At 39.2% G+C, this 22,455-nt stretch overlaps 2 protein-coding genes across 3 annotated transcripts; both read left to right on the forward strand.

Annotated features, from left to right (window-relative positions):
* Window positions 1-594: 594 nt before the first annotated feature.
* skor1b (SKI family transcriptional corepressor 1b) lies at window positions 595-7,722 on the forward strand. 2 transcript variants are annotated; one of them, XM_039807605.1, is made up of 8 exons: window positions 595-686; window positions 1,140-2,881; window positions 3,244-3,334; window positions 3,439-3,543; window positions 3,663-3,725; window positions 4,195-4,269; window positions 6,197-6,271; window positions 7,051-7,722. In XM_039807605.1, the coding sequence occupies exons 2-8, from the start codon at window positions 1,157-1,159 to the stop codon at window positions 7,146-7,148; spliced, it is 2,232 nt and encodes a 743-aa protein (XP_039663539.1). In that variant the 5' UTR covers window positions 595-686; window positions 1,140-1,156; the 3' UTR covers window positions 7,149-7,722. The 2 variants fall into 2 exon arrangements, with proteins under 2 accessions (XP_039663539.1, XP_039663538.1); XM_039807604.1 differs by lacking the exon at window positions 595-686 and having other exon boundaries at window positions 1,079-2,881.
* Window positions 7,723-8,634: 912 nt separating this feature from the next.
* Window positions 8,635-20,890, forward strand: pias1b (protein inhibitor of activated STAT, 1b). The gene is made up of 14 exons (XM_039809535.1): window positions 8,635-8,658; window positions 11,228-11,660; window positions 11,822-11,906; window positions 12,075-12,122; window positions 12,961-13,051; window positions 13,136-13,270; window positions 13,383-13,488; window positions 13,940-14,013; window positions 16,664-16,824; window positions 17,142-17,275; window positions 17,363-17,540; window positions 17,646-17,785; window positions 18,893-18,930; window positions 19,025-20,890. The coding sequence occupies exons 1-14, from the start codon at window positions 8,635-8,637 to the stop codon at window positions 19,373-19,375; spliced, it is 1,998 nt and encodes a 665-aa protein (XP_039665469.1). The 3' UTR covers window positions 19,376-20,890.
* Window positions 20,891-22,455: the final 1,565 nt, after the last annotated feature.

Here is a 22,455-nt window from a genome sequence, read left to right on the forward strand (position 1 = left end):
ATGTGTCGGTGGGTCCCTGCTGTTTTTAGCGGAATTCCAACTCCCATTGCAGCCTCCTCCGTGCATATGTTATTGACACATTGTGGGGTTTATTCAACAGGAAAGTGTAAAAGAATTAATTAAATGCATTATGGTCAACACAGCTACAAAGTAGTCTAATAAAAGAGTAATGTGGATGTTTTCTTTTCTTCTTATTTAGAATGTATTAAACAGCACATTTAGTTCGTGTTTTTCGATTTGATAATTGCATAGACAACACTTTATCCATATGTGTAGACTTGCAGGCTGCTATAAGACCAAACACTCAAACCAGACCGTCTTCATTGGTCTTGAATCCATAGTTAATGCAGACTGTCTGTGGGAGTGCCTGGCCATAAGTTTTGCCGTCACTTGATTGCTGTGTGTCGTAGAGGGGGCTGTACTACAGTCTGCCTGCCATGTGGACACTGCTGCTGCTTCTGCTATCGCAACACAAACCATCCGCACACAGCGATAGCAGAGCGAAAAAAAAAAAAAAAAAAGAGAGAGAGAACGGTGAGCAGGAGGGAGGCGGTCCTGCACGGACAACTGCGTCCCACTCCTAAAGCACATCCTCCAACACAGACTATAGACTTCTCATCGCTCCGACTTTCACTTGATCACAGCTTTCTCATTCACGACGAAGGGGAGCTGCGCGAACGTTAAAGGTGAGTTTGGGAAACTGATGTAGACAGTGCACTCTGTGTTTGTGTCATGACTTCAGTCCATATAGCCTATAACAACAGTTTCTACGCCCATTTTGTTGAAATTATAACATGCAATTGTTATTTTTTAATATGTAATTAGCCTATTAAACCTGTTAACAGTGGGAAAAGGCTGAAGGTGCAGGCAAATACAATTAATTTCATTGGAGTTTTAAGTGCAAGGAATATATAATTTGCTCATCAAGATGTCACACACATATTGCTTAATAAGGGGTTCCTTTAAAAAATAAATGCCCCCATGCAACTTTATTAAAAGGAAGGTCTGATCTCACTCTGTTTTTATAGTAGGCCATATGGCTATGGGACAATGAACTAAAAGGCTCAATTAAAGAGTTATTGAGGCGGTTATTACTTTGACAAAATATGACATATTCATGTCAAACGTCGTCTCTTCAGCTTCCAGACCTCCAAGGATGGACTCCATACCTGCGGGACGAGACTCCAGCTCTTCGCCAAGCTCCAAACAAGAACTTTCCTACCCGAGCGCCAAGAACCTGAAGCCCAACCAGGTCGGAGAGACGGTGCTGTACGGAATACCGATCGTGTCTTTGGTGATAGATGGCCAGGAGAGACTTTGCCTTGCACAGATATCTAACACGCTGTTGAAGACTTACAGCTATAACGAGATACACAACCGGCGTGTGGCGTTAGGGATCACCTGCGTCCAGTGCACTCCTGTCCAGCTGGAGATCCTGCGGAGAGCCGGTGCAATGCCAATCTCCTCCAGGCGCTGCGGGATGATCACTAAACGCGAGGCCGAGAGACTTTGCAAGTCATTCCTAGGAGCTCATGCTCCGCCTAAACTTCCAGAAAATTTTGCCTTTGATGTTTCCCACGAATGTGCCTGGGGGAGTCGAGGCAACTTCATCCCGGCCAGATACAACAGCTCCAGGGCCAAGTGCATCAAGTGCTCCTATTGCAACATGTATTTTTCTCCAAATAAATTCATATTTCATTCGCATCGCACACCAGAGTCCAAGTACACGCAGCCAGATGCAGCTAATTTTAATTCTTGGAGGCGGCATCTTAAATTATCAGATAAAGGCAGCCAGACAGATGTACTACACGCATGGGAAGACGTGAAGGCCATGTTCAATGGGGGCAGTCGAAAGAGGACGCTGCCAGGCAGCGGGTCAGACTCCGGCTCTAACTTGAAATCACATGGACACAACCGTCCCCGGGACTCACCGGAGATACCTGCAAAAATCCTTAGCTGCGAGGACAACCGGGGCGGCATGACGAGCACACGAAGTTACCCGGTCATCCCCGTGCCCAGTAAAGGCTTTGGGATGCTGCAAAAGATCCCACCACCGCTCTTCCCTCATCCGTACGGGTTCCCAGCTTTCGGCCTGTGCCAGAAGAAAGACGACAGTATGCTGGGAGAGCAGAGCAAAGCAGGCCTCCCGGGTGTCCTGTGGCCTGGTACCAAGGACAGCGCCTATCACTCCTTCCCCATGTTCTGGCCTGCGGCGGGCGCGCTGCCCATGCCTCCGTACCTCCAGACTCAGCACAAACCCCCACCGGAGCTGCTGTGTCCTCCTAGGCAGACTGACATGGACATATCTGAGCACAGCGACCGGAGCACCAACACGTCAAAAGACAGCATGGTTGAAAACGACCGGTGCTCCAGCACTCAGTCTACGCGTAATGAAGATGACAAGTCAGGTGACGAGGCGAGGCCGCTGGAGGGGATGACCCTCACGTCCCGGAAAATCAGCTACGTCTCCGCGTTCAGACCCGTTATTAAAGACGCAGACTGCATCGCCAAGCTGTACGGCAACAGGGGCGCTTACAACGGGTGTCGCACCGGCTATTTATCGCCCGATTTTTTAAGTGAGAGCTCAAGCTACCGGTCCATGTCCCCCTGCGTGGACAGTGAGGGCGAGCCGGACGTGGATGTGGAGACAAATAAAACGCCAGAGGAGGAGGAGGACTCCCGGCCTCTGTCCTCGGTGTGTCCTCGGACTCCTCCCGGCTTGTCTCACAGTGTTTCACCAAACGACTCAGACTCCAAGAACCTGCAGGAGAGCAGTCTGGTTGATTCCCAGAAAAGGAGCCTACACGTGTCCCAGTCCTCTGACAGAGAACTGCAGAACAAGCAGTTATCAGAGACCCACATAGCTGCGTCTTTTACTGAAGTGAGTGACTTATGACTGAGAAACACTGGCGATAAATACAAGATGTAATATTTCTCTAAAGTGTTTTGCAAGTTGGTTTCTATCCTTGGCTTGTGTGTATTTAAAAGATGCATATCTGTGTTATTGTGGGTAAATGTCTTTTATGTTTAAACAGTGTAACAGCAGCAACAAACAGCATGTCCACAACATTTAGAAAGGAAAAAAAAACATAAATCACTTCTTTAAATAAAAATATATACACTTCAACCTAGAGTATAGTTTTAATTATTAATTTTAGATTTTATTTTAAATAATAATAATTATTTTTCCAGACCTCTTGTAATTTTAAGAGCTCAAAGAAGTGGTGATTCTTTCTTCTTTAGGTATACACACCGGAGAGGAGTGAGCTGCAACAAAGGAGCAGTCCGTATCAGTTCAGACCTGCGAATTACAAGACTGGAGTTACAACAAATGGTTAGACATTTTTTTCTGCTTTTGTAAAAACATTTCGCTGTAAAACAACAACAAAAAAAGAAAGAAAAGGGGCTCAAAATTACATCGATTTATTTTCTCTTAAGATGAGAGTGGAAGTAAAGAAGAGCCGTCTTCCACAGTGGAGGAGATCGAAACGAAATCTTTTAATGAACAAAGCAGCGAGGAGAGCCAGCGAGAGCCGGATGAGGGTAAGTTACACCGAGGTCAGCTTATAGGATTTTTCCCTGTAATAAGCTCTAAGTTTTAAAAGATAGGGCTCTACTTTTTTGGCAGCTAGAGGAATATAATTTATTTTCTGTGTATTCAGGCGAGGACGCACCAGCCAGAGCTCTGCCAACTCAAAGATCCATGATAGAAAGTCTGGCAAAAGGTAAGACGATGTCTTACTGTTAGATTAAATGATTAACAGATAAAAACCTCTTCCTAAAATAATAATAATAATATTATAATAATAATAATAATAATAATAATAATAATATTATTATTATTATTATTATTATTATTATTATTATTATTATTATTATTATGTGTTAAGACTATAATTATTAACAGTATTATCTTTTTACTAAATTTAAAGAAAATCGGACAAATCCTTTAATTTTCTTTTTCTCTGTTTTTGCCTGGAGGCAGATTTTTTGGCATTTGTCCTAAAAACACATAAAAAGGAAGTTTTTTTTTACTGCAGGCCCAGGAAGACCTGCTCTGAATAGTCAGTGTAAATGATGATGGTGTCCTCATCACTGTCATTAAAAATAGAAAACTGTCCTAGAAGGAAGATGATACAAAAGCCTGTTGTACCTTTCCACCTCCAACGTCCTCTATTTGTGTCTGCTTTTTAGAGGAACTACAGAAGCAGCTGTTAGAGCAAGTTGAGCTGAGGAAAAAGCTGGAACGTGAGTTTCAAAACTTGAAAGGTAAGCTAAATTCTGCAACAGTGCTTTTCCCACTGTTTTGACTTTTATCACCAAGCAGTGATTTGACAGACAGAGACTTAAAAAGTCTTTCTGGTGCATGTTAAGTGTTGCTCTTCTGTCATGTTTGTGATTTAGGCAGAAATATAAACCCTTGCCATGCCATGACCAAATCCACCTCAACAGTGGCGTGCTCTTCTCTACGGAGCAAACATCTGTTAAAGGGCATCGTTCTTCCACATATTCTAAGTGGTTCAGGGGCACACTCCCCCTGGGAAGAGATGCTTTCAAACCCCCCATTAACAATGATTTGAGAGGATTTTGATTTTAGCCTTCTGTTCAAAAACACCCATGCAACCTTAGAAAATAGTTCTCTCTGGGGAAGAAAGTGCAAATATTTTTGGGCTCAATGTAATTTACAGAATCACTGATACAGTGCACAAATAACTTGTTTTAAATAGATATGGACATGGGTTAGAGTAGGCTATATCAGAGTAGGCTATATCCCAAACATGTTAAATTTCATTTAATTGTGCAAAACCTCAGATCTACAGAATAGGGATAGACAGGGGACTCTGTCATGTTGTAAAAGGTATTAAAAAGATTTTTTTAACAAAATGGTTACATTACTAGACCAGCGCATATAATCCAGATCAGTCTTCACCTGTTTTGGGTGTAAATAAACACTATACTGCAATATACAAGATACTGATCATTTTATCTTAAAACATATCTCAAATAGGCTTTGACTTGTTGCATATTGTTTAAAGTTATATGTATTCTGTCTCACCTTTGTGCAACATCACATGTGTCAAAGTAAGAAGGATGTCTTAGAAATTAAAATCAATGTAAATTTGGTTCTCCGTAAATTCACCTAATACTTTTCAAGTTGTATTTTGAGGTTCTAGATATTATTGTTCCATCACTTGCCAACAAATTTGTTGTTAGTGCCCAGTGATGTGTCTTACATAAAGCTTAATTTTGAGCTGTGTGGTGGACTTACACACACAAACAATGTCTTTATGCATTCATTGGTAGTATTTGGATCTAGCTATTGGGAATTTGATGAACACAAAGCATAAAGTGACAAAACAGTACAACTGTTTCTGTAGCATTGGACTCTTGGGGCAAATCCCTCCGTTATACATTTATTCCACATTTTTATCCCAGTCTTTATTGCCATTAAGGTGGCTTGTTATATGATCAAGTCTAATCTTAGTGTGCAAACAAGACAATTAAAATACTGACAAAAGCATGTTAATTCCATCAACACATATGTCTAAACAGGTCCTTACAAAGGACATTTTTAGATTTAATTTAAGTAGCTTAAACTAAAGAGGATTAGAGTACTTTTGCAAACTGGTTGTAAAATTTACACTTTTTTACACTTTTACACTTTTTAATCCACATTTTACTGAAATATATAAGTGTAATTTTTTTTTTTAATTCCCATTTCTTATCTCCACTATAACACATAAATAATAAATAAGTATTTTATCATGACATATATTTGCTACAATGGGAGCCCTGCACGTTTGTCGCTTTATCTTGAGAACAGCGCCCTCTAGAGGCTGGGGAAGGTCCGGGCTGCATGGACCACTTTATTGCTTTAAAGTGTTATCAATGTTATCAATCTCCTAAAACCAATAATTTATAGCGAAGACTTCATCCAACTAACCTCATAAACCTTTTGTTTATTTTTTATGTCCACAAGAAAATGTATGACAAATTTCAGAGCAACAAACGGAATAGGCCTAATACAGCAGTTTAGGGGTCCAATCTGGCTAAATCCTACAATTATATGTGTGTAAAATTAGGTTTTTATTGATGGTTGTGGTGGGTTTTTTTTATTGTTATTTTTATTTTTATTTATTTTTTAAATGAAGGCCCACCTCATCACTGAAATACATGTCTGCCATTTGTTCCTCAGATAATTTTCAGGATCAAATGAAAAGGGAACTTTCCTATAGAGAGGAGATGGTTCAGCAGCTTCACATCGTCAGAGGTGAGAAAAACCAGGCAGAGGGAGCGGATAGCCTACAAGCAGCGTGGATTCCCAGATAGGACATGTTTGCCGACGTGATTGATGACAGCCTATAATGCTCTGTGTACAGGATATCAGTGATTTGCGTGGGCTGTCTGGAGGCTTTCATTTACTGTTATGATACGCAAGCAAGTAAGCTACACTGTTAAATTCACGCGAATCACTTGCACTTATGTGGGACACACTTCCTGAGTTTTCTCACAATTCCTTTGTGATACATTTTTTAAAATCCCCATAGTAATCACATACAGACATAGCCTATAGACTACGTATAACCTTGTGGAAATTACAAATAGCCTAGACCTAAACATAGGCCTAACATTTTTTCCGAGATTTAAATTGATTATCTGGGCTCAGTGTGCATCTTGTGTCTTTATGTTGTGGCTATCCGTTTTCCAAGACCCTTTACCGAGCAGCAGAAGTTGATTAAAAAAAAGTCATTGTTGTAAATTCAGGTGGAATAGCAGCCAGGATAATGTGCATTACATTTTTGCACCCAGAGGCTTATGGGCAGACACTTAGCTGTCATTCATCCAGACTATAGCCTATTAATGCATTTTTGGAGCATGCCTTTAATCAATTTACCCTATTTTTTGTAACTGTGTTCAACCTAAACATGCGTGTGCAAATAGGCCTACGTCTACTGTGTGTTGTACTTTAATATAATGTTCAATAAGGCTGATTTACCCTCACATGGCCGCATACGTACACTATTGATTGTTTTATTTCCTTCTTCATAGGCGCTCACGACGCTTTACACCATTTCTCGTGTAAGATGTTGACTCCTCGCCACTGCAGCGGATCATGCTCCTTCAAACCTCCTCTGCTACCACCCTAAATCGGATTATATAAACAAAGGACACATCTAGAGCTTCTGTCAAATCGTGGAAAACATCCGAGCGGGGTCAAGTTGAAAGAAAACTATAACTTGTAATTACTTGGGATATTTAAAAAAAAAATTTGATCTTAAACCTCAGCGTTTATGTAACCATCTTGCATACAGTGTAATTTGTTTTAATGAAATGATACCATTGATAATATTTATTATTTGTGGCAAAGTGCAATGACAATGTATGTATCTAGTAATAGGTAGGTTGTTATTTCGTTTTTTATTGTCAATAATAGCAGCTTTGACTAGCCAATTCATTGCTCCTCATCCTCTCAGTATTGTGAATTAGCCTACTACTTTTGCTGTGTTCTTATTTGCAGGCCAATGGCTTTATTTTGGATACTATGCACTTTAAAAAAATTATTGGAATTACCTTAAAAAGCTTGTGCATTGAAATAGGCCTACAATATCTGTTTCTGAAGACTTACAAAACAAAGTTAGTAGTCTAAATTAGTACATTCACGACCTTGTAAGTAGCAACATATTAAGAGTATAGCCTATTTGTTCATGTAGCCTATATTTGTTTTCATCGCTAATGAATAAATCATTTTATTAAAAGAAATGTGGATTATTGCCCTTGGTGTTGCCATCATGCATAATTCCATTCCGATGGTTTAATAGGCTTGGCCTAATCATTTTACCATTAGGAGAAGCAGTAAATGTTATCTGCCTTTGAATTCATGCACAACTTTCACCTGTCACTAGTCTGTTTGATTAGCACCAAAAAAGATGAAAAAACACACTTTTTTTTCTCTCTGTTGCACCTTACGAAAAATGCAACTAATTGTTATTTTCACTGTCAATATGTAGCCTATTTGATCAATTGATTTAGACTATAGAATGTCAGAAATAGTGGGAAATATTCCAACACAAGTTCCCAGAGCCCGATTTGACATCCCTTAAACCTTTTAATGCCTTGGCCTACCACTGGAATACCATTTCATTTGTTTGAGGAATTTTGTTTTGCTGGAATACAAAAACACCAAAATAAAACGGACTGGTTAGGTAGGCTCGATATAGGCTAGTAAAATTGTGTTTCTTCTTTTTTTTAGGCCTATCTATTTTTTATCTAGGGCTGCAACGATTAATCCATAATTTTATTAGTCATTACAGAACATTCATGGCCGTGCTTGATAATCAATTAATCGTTCAAGTAATTTACCAAGCACAACTGGCAAAGATTTGCTCGTTTCATAAATATGATGATTTTTTACTTTTCTCTGTTATATATTACTGAATATTAAATGCACGCTATTTCTGTTTTGGATTGTTGGTCCGACAAAAACTATACCCTTGACGTTCCATGTGTAGTCCTCTTTGGTATTGTGTTGCGGTAGCGCCCCCTGCTGTCCGCGGCGAAGAAGCGACACACAATTTAGAATTTTGCTCTGTCCCTTGAGGATGGCTTTTGCGCATGCGTAGCTAATGTAACAAGATGGCGGAAAATGCGGAACTGAAGGTAAAGTGAGCCCCTGCATTAGCTTGACAAATAGACGTTTCACACAGTGAGTTTGGGAATTTCAAATCATAGAACCATTATTACTTGACAGTAGAGACCCGATGAATGTTGGTATCAAAGCATATAATACCAAAACAGGAGAGCAGTGGAGACAGGACAAACTGTTAGCTGGCTGGCTAGCCCGCTAGCATTAGCTAGCTTTGTTATTGTTGCCGACGTCCCGTTAGGCTGCCTTTGCTCACCTGCACATAAGGCCACATATCGCTTTTAGTCAAATGTGAAAAACACTTTCATGTCAACGTTTTGTACCCAACGGCACTGTAGTATTAACCACCTGACATTGTTAATAGTTCGCCGGGAGGACCGCAATGTCTGTTTAAAAGTGGGCTCTGTCTATTCCCTGGAAGATAAGCGCAGCTTCCATTAGCGTTATTTCCGATGTAATGTGAAGGATGGTAGTCCACGAAATATAGCCATTATAGTATGGTTAGCTGTAATGTAATGTAACTCATGTTTGAGATAATTGTTCAAACACCCTAGATAAATAAATACTGTAACATTCATTTTTGTTTCAGTCAGATTAAACCGGCATTATTCTACTCATATAATGTTAGTAATTTATTATTAATTGACAGAAAACACCCCTTGTGAAATGTTTTCGTTTTGATCTGCTCCCTTCCTGAACGAATCTCTGCACTGTTGACACTTCTTTGCCTCACATGAGCTGTATTATTTCTATATGGTACAAAAGGCATTCAAAATCAACGTTCAGCTCATTTATTGAATATATCTAAATGTACCACTTATATCCGGTGGTATGGGACATCACATTTTACTAACCGGCCACATTTCAAGCGTCATCCGGATGTTTACAGTTGCTGAAATATTTACCTTTTGCAGTTCCACATTGAGTCCTAATTGGGCTCCTCAATTAACACATAGATGACCTTGACTGATTTAGTGGATTGCCATTAACATTTGCTTATCTATGCAGGTTGTCTTTTTAATGCCATTAAGTGTCATTAAATGTTGCATTCGTGTGTGGGGCCACATCGCAGCGTTTACACACATTCACAAAAGATGACTTTACATATGGTGGACCTAAGAACACATGTACCTCTACAATATAGTATAACATAATACAATGGAAGCCCTACTTTTGTGGACATGAAAATGTTTTGTTTTCTTTGCTTCTATGCCACAGGTGTTGATCCAGTTCTATTGTAATTTATGGTTTTGCTTTATTTGACTGCATTACACTGTAGGATGAATTTTGTTAAGAACAAAACAACCTGTGTCATTAGATTGTATTATGTTACTACAACAAAATAACAGAGCTACCTAATACAACATCACAACAATCTTCTTAAAAACACCTCTCTGACACTAGGGCTGTGCTCGATTGAAGAAATTCTTAGTCGACTAACACTCATTCAATTGTATCGACTAATCGATTAGTTGATTTAATTGACAGATCTGTAAATCTGAGTTTCTCCACAAAGAGTCATGCAAAAGCACCACTTTAATTCTTTTGTTTACCAGAAATGTGCTCGAACGTTTCTTGGAAACAAGTCATTCAGCATGAAAAAAGCATAAAACATGACTAATCGACTAAAGAAATCTAAGTTGACTAAGACCAAAACGACCGATTAGTCGACTAATCGACTAAGAGGGAGCATCCCTATCTGACACTGTCTGAAGAAAAAGTCTGGTGTATTGGATTCCTTTATTTTGTACAGATACTCATGTTATTGTTTCCACACCCTGTATTAGTGCTGCTCCATTATGGAAGAAATCATAACCACTATTTTGGTCAATATTGAAATCATGATTATTTAACAAGATTACTCATTAACCATTGGAAAGATGTTGCATTTATTGAACTTAAAAAAGAGTGAAAACACTTTGAACTGTGAAATTTCCCTTAATACTTTTCCCGTTGAACCTTTTTGAATTCCCCTTCAAAACACAAGACAAAATAAGAGTTTTACTCCTTTTTTTTTATTTTTTTTTTACTTGCAGTGTAATGTACAAAATAATAATTTTTCTTGATTACATTGTTTTTGTGATTGTTAGGAGCCTAAATTTAAATCACGATCAAAATTTGATTAATTGCACAGCCTTACTCTGTATTAATACTTGCAGCATGAGGTGATGAGGATTAAAACCTTAAATAGTAGAATCAGTAGAAGTGATGTGCGTTTTCTGCTTCTAGCCAAAGGGCCATCTCTGCCAAAGTCATCTCAGAGTGGATGTGTTTGTTAATTATACTGTATGATGAAGCTCTTCATGTTGGTCTTTTATTTAGATACTAGCCGAACAAAGGCCAAAGAAACTGTAAAAATCTTTCTGCTCCAAGCCTGTCTCAAAAATGAAAATGTTATGGATGTGGACGATTTGCAAGCTAGTGAAGGGTTTTTAATGATGTAAAGAAATAAATCAGACATGCTTTAATAATAACATTTTAAATGATGAAGTCTGAAATGAGAAAAGGAAACTTGTTTCTTTTCATCAGAATATGAAAAAAATGTTTAATAGACAATTTTTCACACTCTTCTTTTTTTACCAGCAAATGGTAATGAGCCTTCGAGTTTCGGAGCTTCAAGTGTTGTTGGGGTATGCAGGACGGAATAAGCACGGGCGCAAACACGAACTTTTGACCAAAGCTCTTCACTTACTCAAGGCTGGTTGCAGTCCTGCTGTGCAGATGAAGATCAAAGAGCTCTACAGACGACGCTTCCCAACCAAAATGGTTTCGCCAGTCGACCTGGCTCTACCCGGTGTTCATTCTGCCTCCAGCCTGCCCGCCGGCCTCGCTCAGCTGGGATTTGACAGCCACGGTTCCCCATCGCCTCTGCTGCCTGTTTCTTTACTCGGGCCCAAGCATGAGCTGAGTCTGCCTCACCTCCCCTCCGCCCTGCACCCTGTACACCCTGATGTCAAGCTCCAGAGATTGCCATTCTATGACGTTCTGGATGAGCTAATTAAGCCAACTAGCCTGGGTGAGTCAACCACTTTGTGATCTGCTGTGTGTGTAGCAATAACATTTAGATGTCTGAGCCATGACTTGTCAAAACCATGTTCAGTAAAATTTCAGTTTGAGTTGACATTAGGGCCTAGTGATTCTGACTGTCATGTTCTGTTCCTCGTTTATTTTTCGTAGCCTCAGACAACAGTCAGCGGTTCCAGGAAGCATGTTATGCCTTTGCATTAACACCACAGCAAGTTCAACAGATCAGCAGCTCCATGTAAGTGAGAAAGCTATCTGGTAAGAGATGAAAGAGAAGAAGAAATAATACTGTAAAAGCATTGAAACTACCAAACTATTTTTGTACTGTTTACATGATTTAAAGTTGTTATTAAATTGAATGTGAAACTTTTGATCAGCCTGATCTGACTTTCTTTTAATTCTTTAGGGACATATCTGGGACCAAATGTGACTTTGCTGTTCAAGTTCAGTTAAGGTATGTCTACAGAGCATAAAAACATTCTCTTTTGATTAAGTATATTTGCGTTAAGTGATGGGTCTGCGTTTAGCTCCTTAGTTTTGAAGCAAACAGAAATAGTTTTGTCACTTGTCATATCATGTCATATCATGTCATATCATATCATGTCATTTCAGTCTTTCAGTTTTTCTTCTTAGTGATTTAGTCTGACTTTCAGATTCAGATATAAGAAGTTAAATCCCTCACCCAAGTTGTAACTTTAACCTAAATTTACAGTTCTAGGTGTTGATAAATGAGAAAGGAATCAAAATTAATGTTTTGAATTGTGGAGTGAAGAATGCAGGGACTCTTGTCTCCTGGATGCAGAAGTTTTTATTCACAATGAAGTTGAGCCATTTAAAAAAAAAAAAAGTGCAGACGTATTATTAGACAATATATAAACCAATATGATTAATAGTTAGTTTGCTGTTTAATTCCAGGATTATAGTTTTTTTGATAGCTTACATGCAAGCGTTTTTTTTACCTTACAATAACCTTACTTTAAAACAATTGAACCAAACAGGCACACTTTGTTGGCATTGTTTAACTTGACAAAAACATTAAATAACGTTAACAAAAACTGATGTTTTTCTTAGTTGCATAATAAAATATTCACTGTATGGATGAATGCCATCCTTTAAGAGGTGCTCTCCTATATCATAGATGGAGATGGCTGTACTTGACAGAACTGAAATGGTAAAATAAGCAAGCCAACCTTTTTGTGAAAGTGGCAACTTTACAGAAACAAATTGCTTTTAACATTTGTCCCTCAACATTTGATCTTACTGCTTCTGTCATTTGTTTTCTTCATTTTCAGATTTTGTTTATCGGAGACAAGCTGTCCCCAGGAGGATCATTTCCCCCCTAATCTGTGTGTGAAGGTGAACGGCAAACCTTGTAATCTCCCGGTGAGTATATCGTCATATTTTCTGTGTATCACACCACCAGTTACTGAGAGTCAAGGCCGCTGATGTTTGATGTTTGGTCTGCAGGGATATCTTCCCCCAACCAAAAATGGAGTTGAACCAAAAAGGCCCAGTCGTCCCATCAACATAACCTCTCTTGTCCGACTGTCCACCACAGTCCCCAACACAATTGTGGTGTCGTGGACTTCAGAAATTGGGAGGGTAGGAAGTTCCAGGCAAAGCTTTAGAAATCAAGCATCATAGGCCATTAAAGAGGACTTAAGTCACCTCAGTGTAACTTGTTTCGCTCATTATTTTATCTTTGTTTTGTCAGAGTTTTTCCATGGCTGTTTATCTGGTAAGACAGCAGTCATCTGCTGTGTTGTTGCAAAGACTACGGGCCAAAGGAATTAGGAACCCCGACCACTCAAGAGCTCTGAGTAAGTTGCCTCTAGATTTTGTAGTAAAAACATAGACCATGCAACACGTGTTTGCCCTACATCTATAAGTAAAAGACGATCACATAAATGATCTTCTGTCATATAGTAACTACTGTGCATTTTTGTGGCCTGTTTGACCACATAGTAACAACAACTTGTGAGTCCCAGGAATTCAATTTAGGACCCCAAAAAAGAAGGGTTAGTTCTGCAAAGTTCCTCAGTTTCTTAAAGATTCCTTGAAAAGGTTCCTTTACTCCTTTGAACATATGTTTTTCCACTGCACTTTTGCTCACACATAGAACTTAAATTTTTCATGCATCCATCATATGATGAAAGATTAATCGTGAGGGAGTTTTGGGGTCTTGTTAAACAAATTAACATTAGCACAATTAGCTTAAACCGTCAGAATACTTGTATTTAATCTTTGTGTTTATCTTTTTCTTTCTCACAGTCAAAGAGAAATTAACAGCTGATCCAGAGAGTGAGATCGCCACCACCAGTCTACGAGTCTCTCTCCTGTGTCCTGTAAATACTCCACTATACTGCTCAACTAAAAAAGTAGTATTGTAGTTATTTTGTGAGAAGTATAATTGGAAGTCTGCAGAACACCTATACAACCAGTTAGTCAATTAGCCTATTGACAGATCTAGAAATGAATGGACAATTTTAATTACAGAGGGATTTTTTAAAGTCCCCTAGACCTGTATTTTATTGTGCAAAAAGTACTTCCTATTGTACTGCCATATACTGTATACTAGAGGTGTGACGAGATCTCGTCGGAGCGGGACTAACGTTACGTTGCATCTGCAGCGTTCAGGTCAAAGTGAGTCACGACAGTGCTGGTAAAGCAGTCACAAGTGTGGTTAAGGTTTTTTTAAACTTCAAAGTGCAGACAGTGTTTGCTGGAATATAATTAAATGGCAAGATCACAGTGCAGTTAACTTTAGTTACACTTCCGAGACAGACAGGTACAACATTGTTCACTATGACCTGGTTACAGACTGACAGGCTGGAGGTTGTAGGGCAAGGCAACTTTATTTATAGCACATTTCAGCAACAGAGCAATTCAAAGTGCTTTACATAAAACATTAAAGGTCCCATGACATGGTGCTCTTTGGATGCTTTTATATAGACCTTAGTGGTCCCCTAATACTGTATCTGAAGTCTCTTTCCCGAAATTCTGCCTTGGTGCAGAATTACAGCCACTGGAGCCAGGCCCACAATGAGCTTTCCTTAGGATGTGCCATTTCTGTGTCTGTAGCTATTGAGGAGGAGAGAGGGAGGGGCAAGGTGGGGGTGTGGCTTTGACCAACTGCCATTTTGAAAGCCATGATGTCTCTCTCTCATGGGTGGGCCAAATTCTCTTGGTGGGCAAAGCAGGGAAAGGGGAGGTAACCTTGCTCCTTATGACCTCATAAGGAGCAAGATTCCAGATCGGCCCATCTGAGCTTTCATTTTCTCAAAGGCAGAGCAGGATACCCAGGGCTCGGTTTACACTTATCACCATTTCTAGCCACTGGGGGACCATAGGCAGGCTAGGGGAACGCAAATCCCTCATAAAGTGAAATTTTCATGCCATGGGACCTTTTTTAAAGAGCAATTTAAAAACTGTTATGAAAATAAAACGGGCTAAAATAGAAAAAGATACAAGAAGAAACGTTACAGTTCAGTGTATGAAATTAATAATGATTTGATTTAATAGGTTGTAGGTGTGGGTTTGTGAGGGGAGAGGGCGGTGTTTTATTTTGTGTGGTGTGTAAAAATATACAAATAAGAATTAAATAGGTTCGGAATTATTTTCACAACTGAAATACATTTTTTGTTATTAAAGAGGGAAAGTACCAGAAAAAGGTACTGTTGAGTACCGACACCGAATTTCAGGTACCTGTAAAAATGTGAATGGTACCCAACCCTACCTGCCACTTTTAAGTCGTTTGTGTGGCAGCATTTTGGATTCCCGGTAGTGATGCACCGAAATGAAAATTCTTGGCCGAAACCGAAAACCGAAAAAAGAGGAAACCAAAACCGAAACCGAAACACCGAAAGAAATTAAGCCAATTATTAGTACCATTGCATTTATGGCTATGACTGTGTACTAACTTTACTAAAATCAAGGCATTGCAATTGTATAAATTAATATTAAAGTTTAATTAAAAAAATATCTAGCAGAAATATGGCTACAATCTGATAGTCACAAACAGTATACAGTAGCCTAAGAACAGAATAGCTTACCTATTGTTATTATTATTATTATTATTATTATTATTAATGAGGCACTTTCTTGCAGGATTTCACTGAACATATCAGACAACGAGGGTGCATGCCCCTCATCTGGTGCAGAGAGACAAGTCTTTTTTCTGCGCTCTGATCTCCTGCGGCTGGCCGCTTCCGTCTCCGTCTCCCGCGGGTTCTCCGCTCCATCGCTGCCTGGATCATATTTCGTGCGCCCTGCTTTATTTCCGCCATCCAGGTAATGGTCTTTATAGCGCGGATCAAGTACAGTCGCGATGAAGTGCACAGGATCTGAATAGATCTCACTGAAGCGTGTGCTGACAGATCTACTCTAAGAGCGTACTTTTCATTGTTTTCACTCCGTGGGTCCGTCGCCACTCTTTGCTTAGGAGGAGACGCTTTGCAGGTGGAACGGATCGGGTACTGACACACGTGTAGGTCGCGTTTTCTGTTTGCGTCATCACAACATTTTCGGCCGTATTGTTTCGGTGATAAAGGTATTTCGGCCGAAAACCGAAAATGCCCTTTTGGGCCGAAAATCTTCGGTGGCCGAATATTCGGTGCATCCCTAATTCCCGGTGGAAACGCTGCACTTATTAGGTCTGAAGAGGTTAGTTCTACAGGAGAGAAGCCATTTGAGTTTGTGGCAAAACCTTTCACAGTGCTCGGTTTTTTTCATGACTTTCAATTGAATAAAAGACTATTTTTCCAGTCATATTTCGTCATTGAAGTTTTCTTTAAAATAGTGTTAAAATCTTGTCTCGTTCTCGTGAGCCCAATATCGTGTCTCGTCTCGTGAGCTGAGTGTCTTGTCACACCCCTACTGTGTACTTAATTAGAACGTTGCTTTGTTCTACAATATTCTGTCACTATAAAACTAACTGGTGCAGTATTTAATGTAGTACTGAGAAGTGACATTTATTTTGTGTTTTTTGTTTTAAAGCTGGGGAAGATGAGGCTGACAATTCCTTGCAGAGCGATAACATGTTCTCACCTTCAGTGCTTCGATGCAACACTTTATATCCAAATGAATGAGAAGAAGCCGACCTGGGTGTGTCCAGTCTGTGACAAGAAGGCACCGTATGAGCACCTCATTATTGACGGGTGAGCACAACACGTCACACATTCCTACCTTATGACTTTTGAGAAGTAGCATGAAATAATTGCAGCTGTGAAAGCTGTTAACAGAAAATCCTTCTTCATGGTATTATATAGCACTGAGCAGTTGTTTTGGCATCTGATAAGTCTTCAAACTCATGGATCTATTGCTGATGGCCCAGATAAATTGCAGCTTTAAAAAGTGCCCATAACACTGTATATCCAAAATATACGTTTTTAAGGGATGATGAAGTACTAAAAGCTTATGTAATTCTGGTTGCAAAGTTGCCAAACTGTGTTAAAATGTCATGCTGTTTTCATAGGTTGTTCATGGAAATCTTGAATAGCTGTTCTGACTGTGATGAAATCCAGTTCAAAGAAGATGGAAACTGGTCCCCCATGAGGTCGAAGAAAGAGGTGCAGGAGGTGTCTGCTTCGTACAATGGTGTAGACAGCGGTATGTAGCTCGTACATTTCAGATTCTTCAAGTGAACGCATTCATTGTGATCTGTGAGCACAGTGTGAGTTAACTGTTGGTTTGTAGATTCGTCTCGAACAGAAACGCGTGAGCAGAAACGGGGATCATCCAATGACAACAGTAAGAAAGTTGATGTGATTGACCTGACACTGGATAGCTCCTCTGAGGATGAGCTAGACGATGAGCCGCCTCCTAAAAGGGCCTGTCCCTCGGTGTCACCCGTCTCTCCACCTCCAAACAAGGGGTGAGTCTCCAAACCACAAACAGGAAGTTAGATCATCATGAACAAATGAATGTTTGGGAACTTTGTGCTCAGCTCTGTCGTGTTACTTCTTTTGTCTCCTCTCAGAGTACTGAACCTACACAGCCAGGCCTCACCTGTAAGCAGAGCTCCCAGCATGCCCCCTGTGGAGACCAGCTACATTCCTCCCCCTCCACCTCTTATCCAGGACTATCGCCACTATTATCACACAACTAGTGACCTGCCAGGTACACCTGTCTCGCCTTAAAGGAAAGATTTAAATTTTTGTTAAGTCTGCCTCAGTACAATAATCACATGCCCATATGTTAACCCAGTATCTATTTGTCCTGTCCAAACTGGTTGTCTTCAGCTGAAGCTAACATGATGCTTCAGCAGTCTGAGTCAGCTGAATCAATTGGGTATCTTTTAAAGTTATAGTATTTGTGGTGCAAAATCTGTCTTTATGTTTCCTCAAACAGTGGTTACTTCCTGAGATGTGGTGAAGGATTATGTCCTAGTCGTGTGTAGACTTGTTGCTGGGACAATCCTCAGCAGTAAGCCTGGTCATGAAGACACCCGCTGGATTTGACTAACTCAGTCTGCTGAAGCCTCATATTAGCTTAATGACTGCGGATAATGTCCCTGATCTCTTTCAGCTGGAGTTTTCAAAGTCACTGTGGGCCCCCCTCAGGCAAAATTAAGACAACTGCGTTCCCATAACACCTTGTAACTCCTACTATTATTATTATTATTATTATTTGTCCTACTTTAATTTTGGGGATAATCATGCTTTTTAATTTTTAAACTACAGTTCCTAGAATTTCGGGGCAAATTGGCACCATTCAAAGTATTCGCTGTTCTTGTTTGCAATGTCCCCATGGATGTACAGACAACTATCACTGGAATACTTGTTTTCTTTTCTTTTGGAGTTATATGATTTTTTAAACAGATTTATGGATGTTTATTCAAATTGGATGGACATCGGAGTGAAAGTGACTCAAATTGCAGCAATCTGGCTCTAAGGATTTTAAAGAAGTATACCTTAATGTCCTCCACGAGCTGGGTGTCATATCACTGCTGCAGCTCCAACTGCTGTCCATGTTAGTATGGGGACGAAAATTCAAGGGGGAAAGGATCGTTACACAGCCAGTATGGGCACGAGGAATGATTACATCATTCTCTCAATGTTAATAAGCCATGCAAGTATTTTTATTAAGACAGACTTGACAAAATCCAAGCTAACCTATCTTTGAACACGTAATGTTTGTTGCTTGTTGAAGCAATTTGTAACTAAACATCGGTAGTGTATATCCAGAATAAAGTTAATGGACTGAGCCCTCTTTCTTTTCTTACAGATCTGAATTTCTTCTCCTTCCTCCAAGGCGACAATCAGGTATATTTAAGCAAAGAATTGAACTTTGGCAGTCATACTGTAGTGTGTTTATGTCTGGTTGCTGTGTTAATGGTAACTATTTTATGTCTGTTAGCATTACAACATGGTGATGGCTGCCGCAGCAGCTGCGTCGGCATCAGCCTCAGAGGACCACGACTTGCTCCTCAACCGTTTCCTGCCCTACGGCTCCTCTCAGATGTTACGTGAGCAGCCGGGCACCCCAGGGAGCAGCACGCTGGCAGCCACCAATGGAGGCAGCAACAGTGGCAGCACCAGTAGTTTGGTGTCTTCCAGCAGTCTGCGGGACCGCGACAAAGACAGAGAGCGAGACAGAGACAGGGACAGGGACAGCCACACCATCTCAGGATTGTCGAGGTCCTCTGTGGAAGCTGCAGCGGCAGCAGCCATTTATGGCTCCATATCTGACGTTATCTCTCTTGACTAGATCCACACAGAACTGAAAGACAAGGGAGACCTCGAGAACGGGAGTTTGTAAATAAGTAAGACTAAGATGAAAGAATACAGTGCTATGTACAGAGAGGAAAATCTATTTTCAATTTACTTATCATATGTATATAAACTTAGGACGCTTCTTGTCCGGTGAGTTACTTCAGTTGATATTTTTCTGTGAATACTGAAGCCTTTTTCACACCTCTTCATGTGGTCCTTTGATTATATTGTACCTTTTGTACCTGGTTTTTACAGTTTTGTTTTCGATATTCCATGTCAATGGCATTATTTCAGTATAATGTTATGTATACAGAACCCCATGAGGTGACACCTTATGTAACATGATATTTACAATATAAAGAAAATGGGCATTGTTATAGATGTACAAAAAGCAACTCACAGCAAAAACAGGAAAATGTATAACACTTTCTTTATTTTCTAAATGGCATCATTTCTGTCAAAGTTCTGTTTTGACAGCAGAAAGATCTGGCCATTTTTGTCATCACTGTAGATTTTTCTGTAAGAGATTCATGCTGTGGTCATTATTTTTAAGGAATTATTTATGATGTAAGTTATGTGGGATGTATGCTGTTTTTAAAGAAGCATTCCTTATGCTTTTAGGAACTGTTGCCACTAGAATTGCAAAAGCAAACGCAAGATCCTTCTGTTGTCATAACGTGTTTCGCCTGTTTCGGTCATTCAAATATGAACGATAATGTATAGTTTAGACTGTACCTAAGATACATATAAATTGGGACTAAGTCAGTATTGTGAGACCAGGCATTTTCAGTGTGTAAATGAATGAATGGCTCTAGTCCAGCAAGCAGCCTTCTTATTGTGTAATTTTTTTCTGAAGTACAATATACACAAAACTACAGCGAAGTGGCCGGTCAACCTATTTCAAGACAGAGCGAGTTTCTGGTCCATTTCAGGTAATTCTTTAATTTGACATTTCATGATGTCTTTATGTTTGGTTTTAGCACTTGCTTCTTTACATAAAGGCTGTGTGGAGCACTGAAGTGTAGTTTTCAGCTTTGCATCTCTGCGAATTACCTGAAAGCTCACCTGTTGGAGTGCTATGCTGTTCCAGGATGCATAGCCTTTTTTGTTAAGTGTATTTGCAACAGCCTGTAAGAGAACTGTGATAGCTTAGTCTTTGAGTGTATCACAACATGCATTTTGGCCCAGAAGTTAAAGTTATTATGGACGCACCCCCTCCCTTTATTTTTCTTGTGCTTATAATTAGGATTATTTATTATCATATATATTTTCAGCATTTGTTTGATTCGTGGATATGCATTGCTGTCATTGTATGTGATATTTCTTTTGTAATTATATAATTATGCTATTTAAAGATGTCATAGTTGCTTGACATGCATTGTAACATTTTTTGTTTGTTTTACTATCAGATGATGTCAATAACTCAATAGAGGCTTTGATCATTTTGAACCGCTACAAGGTCTACTGTGCTGTTTAATATTTGTAAGAATTAAACCGATATTAGAAAGTGCACATTTGTAGTTGCTCCGAGGGCAGTCCTGATACAGCTGCATGTGTTCTGTTTCAGTATCCAGTTTACTAATTCAGTTTGTGGCTTGGCAAGAATCCTAAGCCTAATCACACCTTCCTTTTAAACACTTTAATACAGCACATGCAACTTTTTTCATATACATCTATCAGCTTATATGAAGGCCATTCAGTAACAAGGATTTGCTGTAGAGAAAAGACAATATATGTTTGAGGTAGTTTAGAAATGGTGTCCTATTATATAGTTTGTCTACCAGAGGGCACTGACAAATAAATGTTTTAAGTGTGAAATGTCCCGCTGAGTACACATCTAGCAACAACACCTAAAAGTCTACAGCCATATCTAACATATTTGGCAAGTAATATTTAACAAGTTTACCATCATTAGCATGCTAACACTTGCTAATTAGCACTAAACATTAAGTACGCTTGAGGCTGATCGGAGTGACATTAGTTTTATGAGTTTTGGTCATAAATTAATGGACAAAAGGTTTTTGATGATGGTGCAAAAGTAACCATAATTAGGCTATTGCAATTCATCCTGGGGGAGAAATAGTATGGAGAAATGCATTAGGCTATCCATTCAGCCTATTGTAATTTTATTTATATACAATAAATAAAATATCAATATTGAGTGTAGTACAACCTCATGGTGATACTACACTTAATATCAATATTTCTATTTTTATTAAATCTGATGAAATATATATAAATATATTATATATAATAAATTAAATTAAATATAAATCTGATGAAACAGATTTACTTCTATATTTTGATGCTTTTTTCAAACCATTCATTACCAGAAATAGTATGGAGAAATGCATTAGGCTATCCATTCAGCCTATTGTATTTTATTTGAAATATTGATATGAGGTGGTACTACACTCAATATTTAGATTTACTTCCATATCAAAGCAACAAAAGTTAGTTAACATGAAAATCAGAACACTTCACATTTTTGCTGGCTAGTAAAATTGTCCTTGAGGATAGAGTTGTAGTGATTATGTCTCAACCATTGCAAGCATAAAGTCAGGTACAGCCAGAGGCCATCAGGATCTTCTTTATGAAGCCTTGTTTAAAAACTTAAGAATGGTTAGACAGGGATAACATATAGCTTTTAGGTATCCTCGGAAATGAGAGAGCAGACAGGTTGGCAAAAGAGGCGGTCAAAAGTCGAAGTCAATATTAAATTATCAAAATCTGAGGGAAAAGGCACAGTGTGGAGAAAAGTAATTTAACAGTGGCAATAGTGTTGGGATAACGCAATAAAAGGGAGACATTTACACTCAATCAAAAAAAGGAGTAGGCCTAGGTATAAGTAGGGGAACTAAACAGAAAGAGCAAGTAACAATAAGCAGGCTGAGAATTGGACATATTTACCTAAACAGCACACATCACATTATAGGGAAGAATCCAACTGTTTTGTGTGATCATTGTGAGATACCAAAAACTATAATGCGCTTGTTAGTTGCAGGAAATGTGTATCAGAGAGAAATACCATGTTGGAAGAAACTAAACGATTAGGGATAACAGGGGCAGGAGTAA

This window comes from Perca fluviatilis, chromosome 8 (genome assembly GCF_010015445.1).
Source record: "Perca fluviatilis chromosome 8, GENO_Pfluv_1.0, whole genome shotgun sequence".
Lineage (NCBI taxonomy): Eukaryota > Metazoa > Chordata > Actinopteri > Perciformes > Percidae > Perca > Perca fluviatilis.

Bases quoted from the DNA above. Each gene is read 5' to 3' on its own strand.
- skor1b (XM_039807604.1), top strand. From the start codon at position 1,118: ATGTCAAACGTCGTCTCTTCAGCTTCCAGACCTCCAAGGATGGACTCC. The intron at 4,270-6,196 runs GTAAGCTAAATT...TTTGTTCCTCAG, and splicing joins TGAGTTTCAAAACTTGAAAG to ATAATTTTCAGGATCAAATG. The intron at 6,272-7,050 runs GTGAGAAAAACC...CCTTCTTCATAG, and splicing joins GCAGCTTCACATCGTCAGAG to GCGCTCACGACGCTTTACAC.
- pias1b (XM_039809535.1), top strand. From the start codon at position 8,635: ATGGCGGAAAATGCGGAACTGAAG. The intron at 14,014-16,663 runs GTAAATACTCCA...TTTGTTTTAAAG, and splicing joins GAGTCTCTCTCCTGTGTCCT to CTGGGGAAGATGAGGCTGAC. The intron at 17,541-17,645 runs GTGAGTCTCCAA...GTCTCCTCTCAG, and splicing joins TCTCCACCTCCAAACAAGGG to AGTACTGAACCTACACAGCC.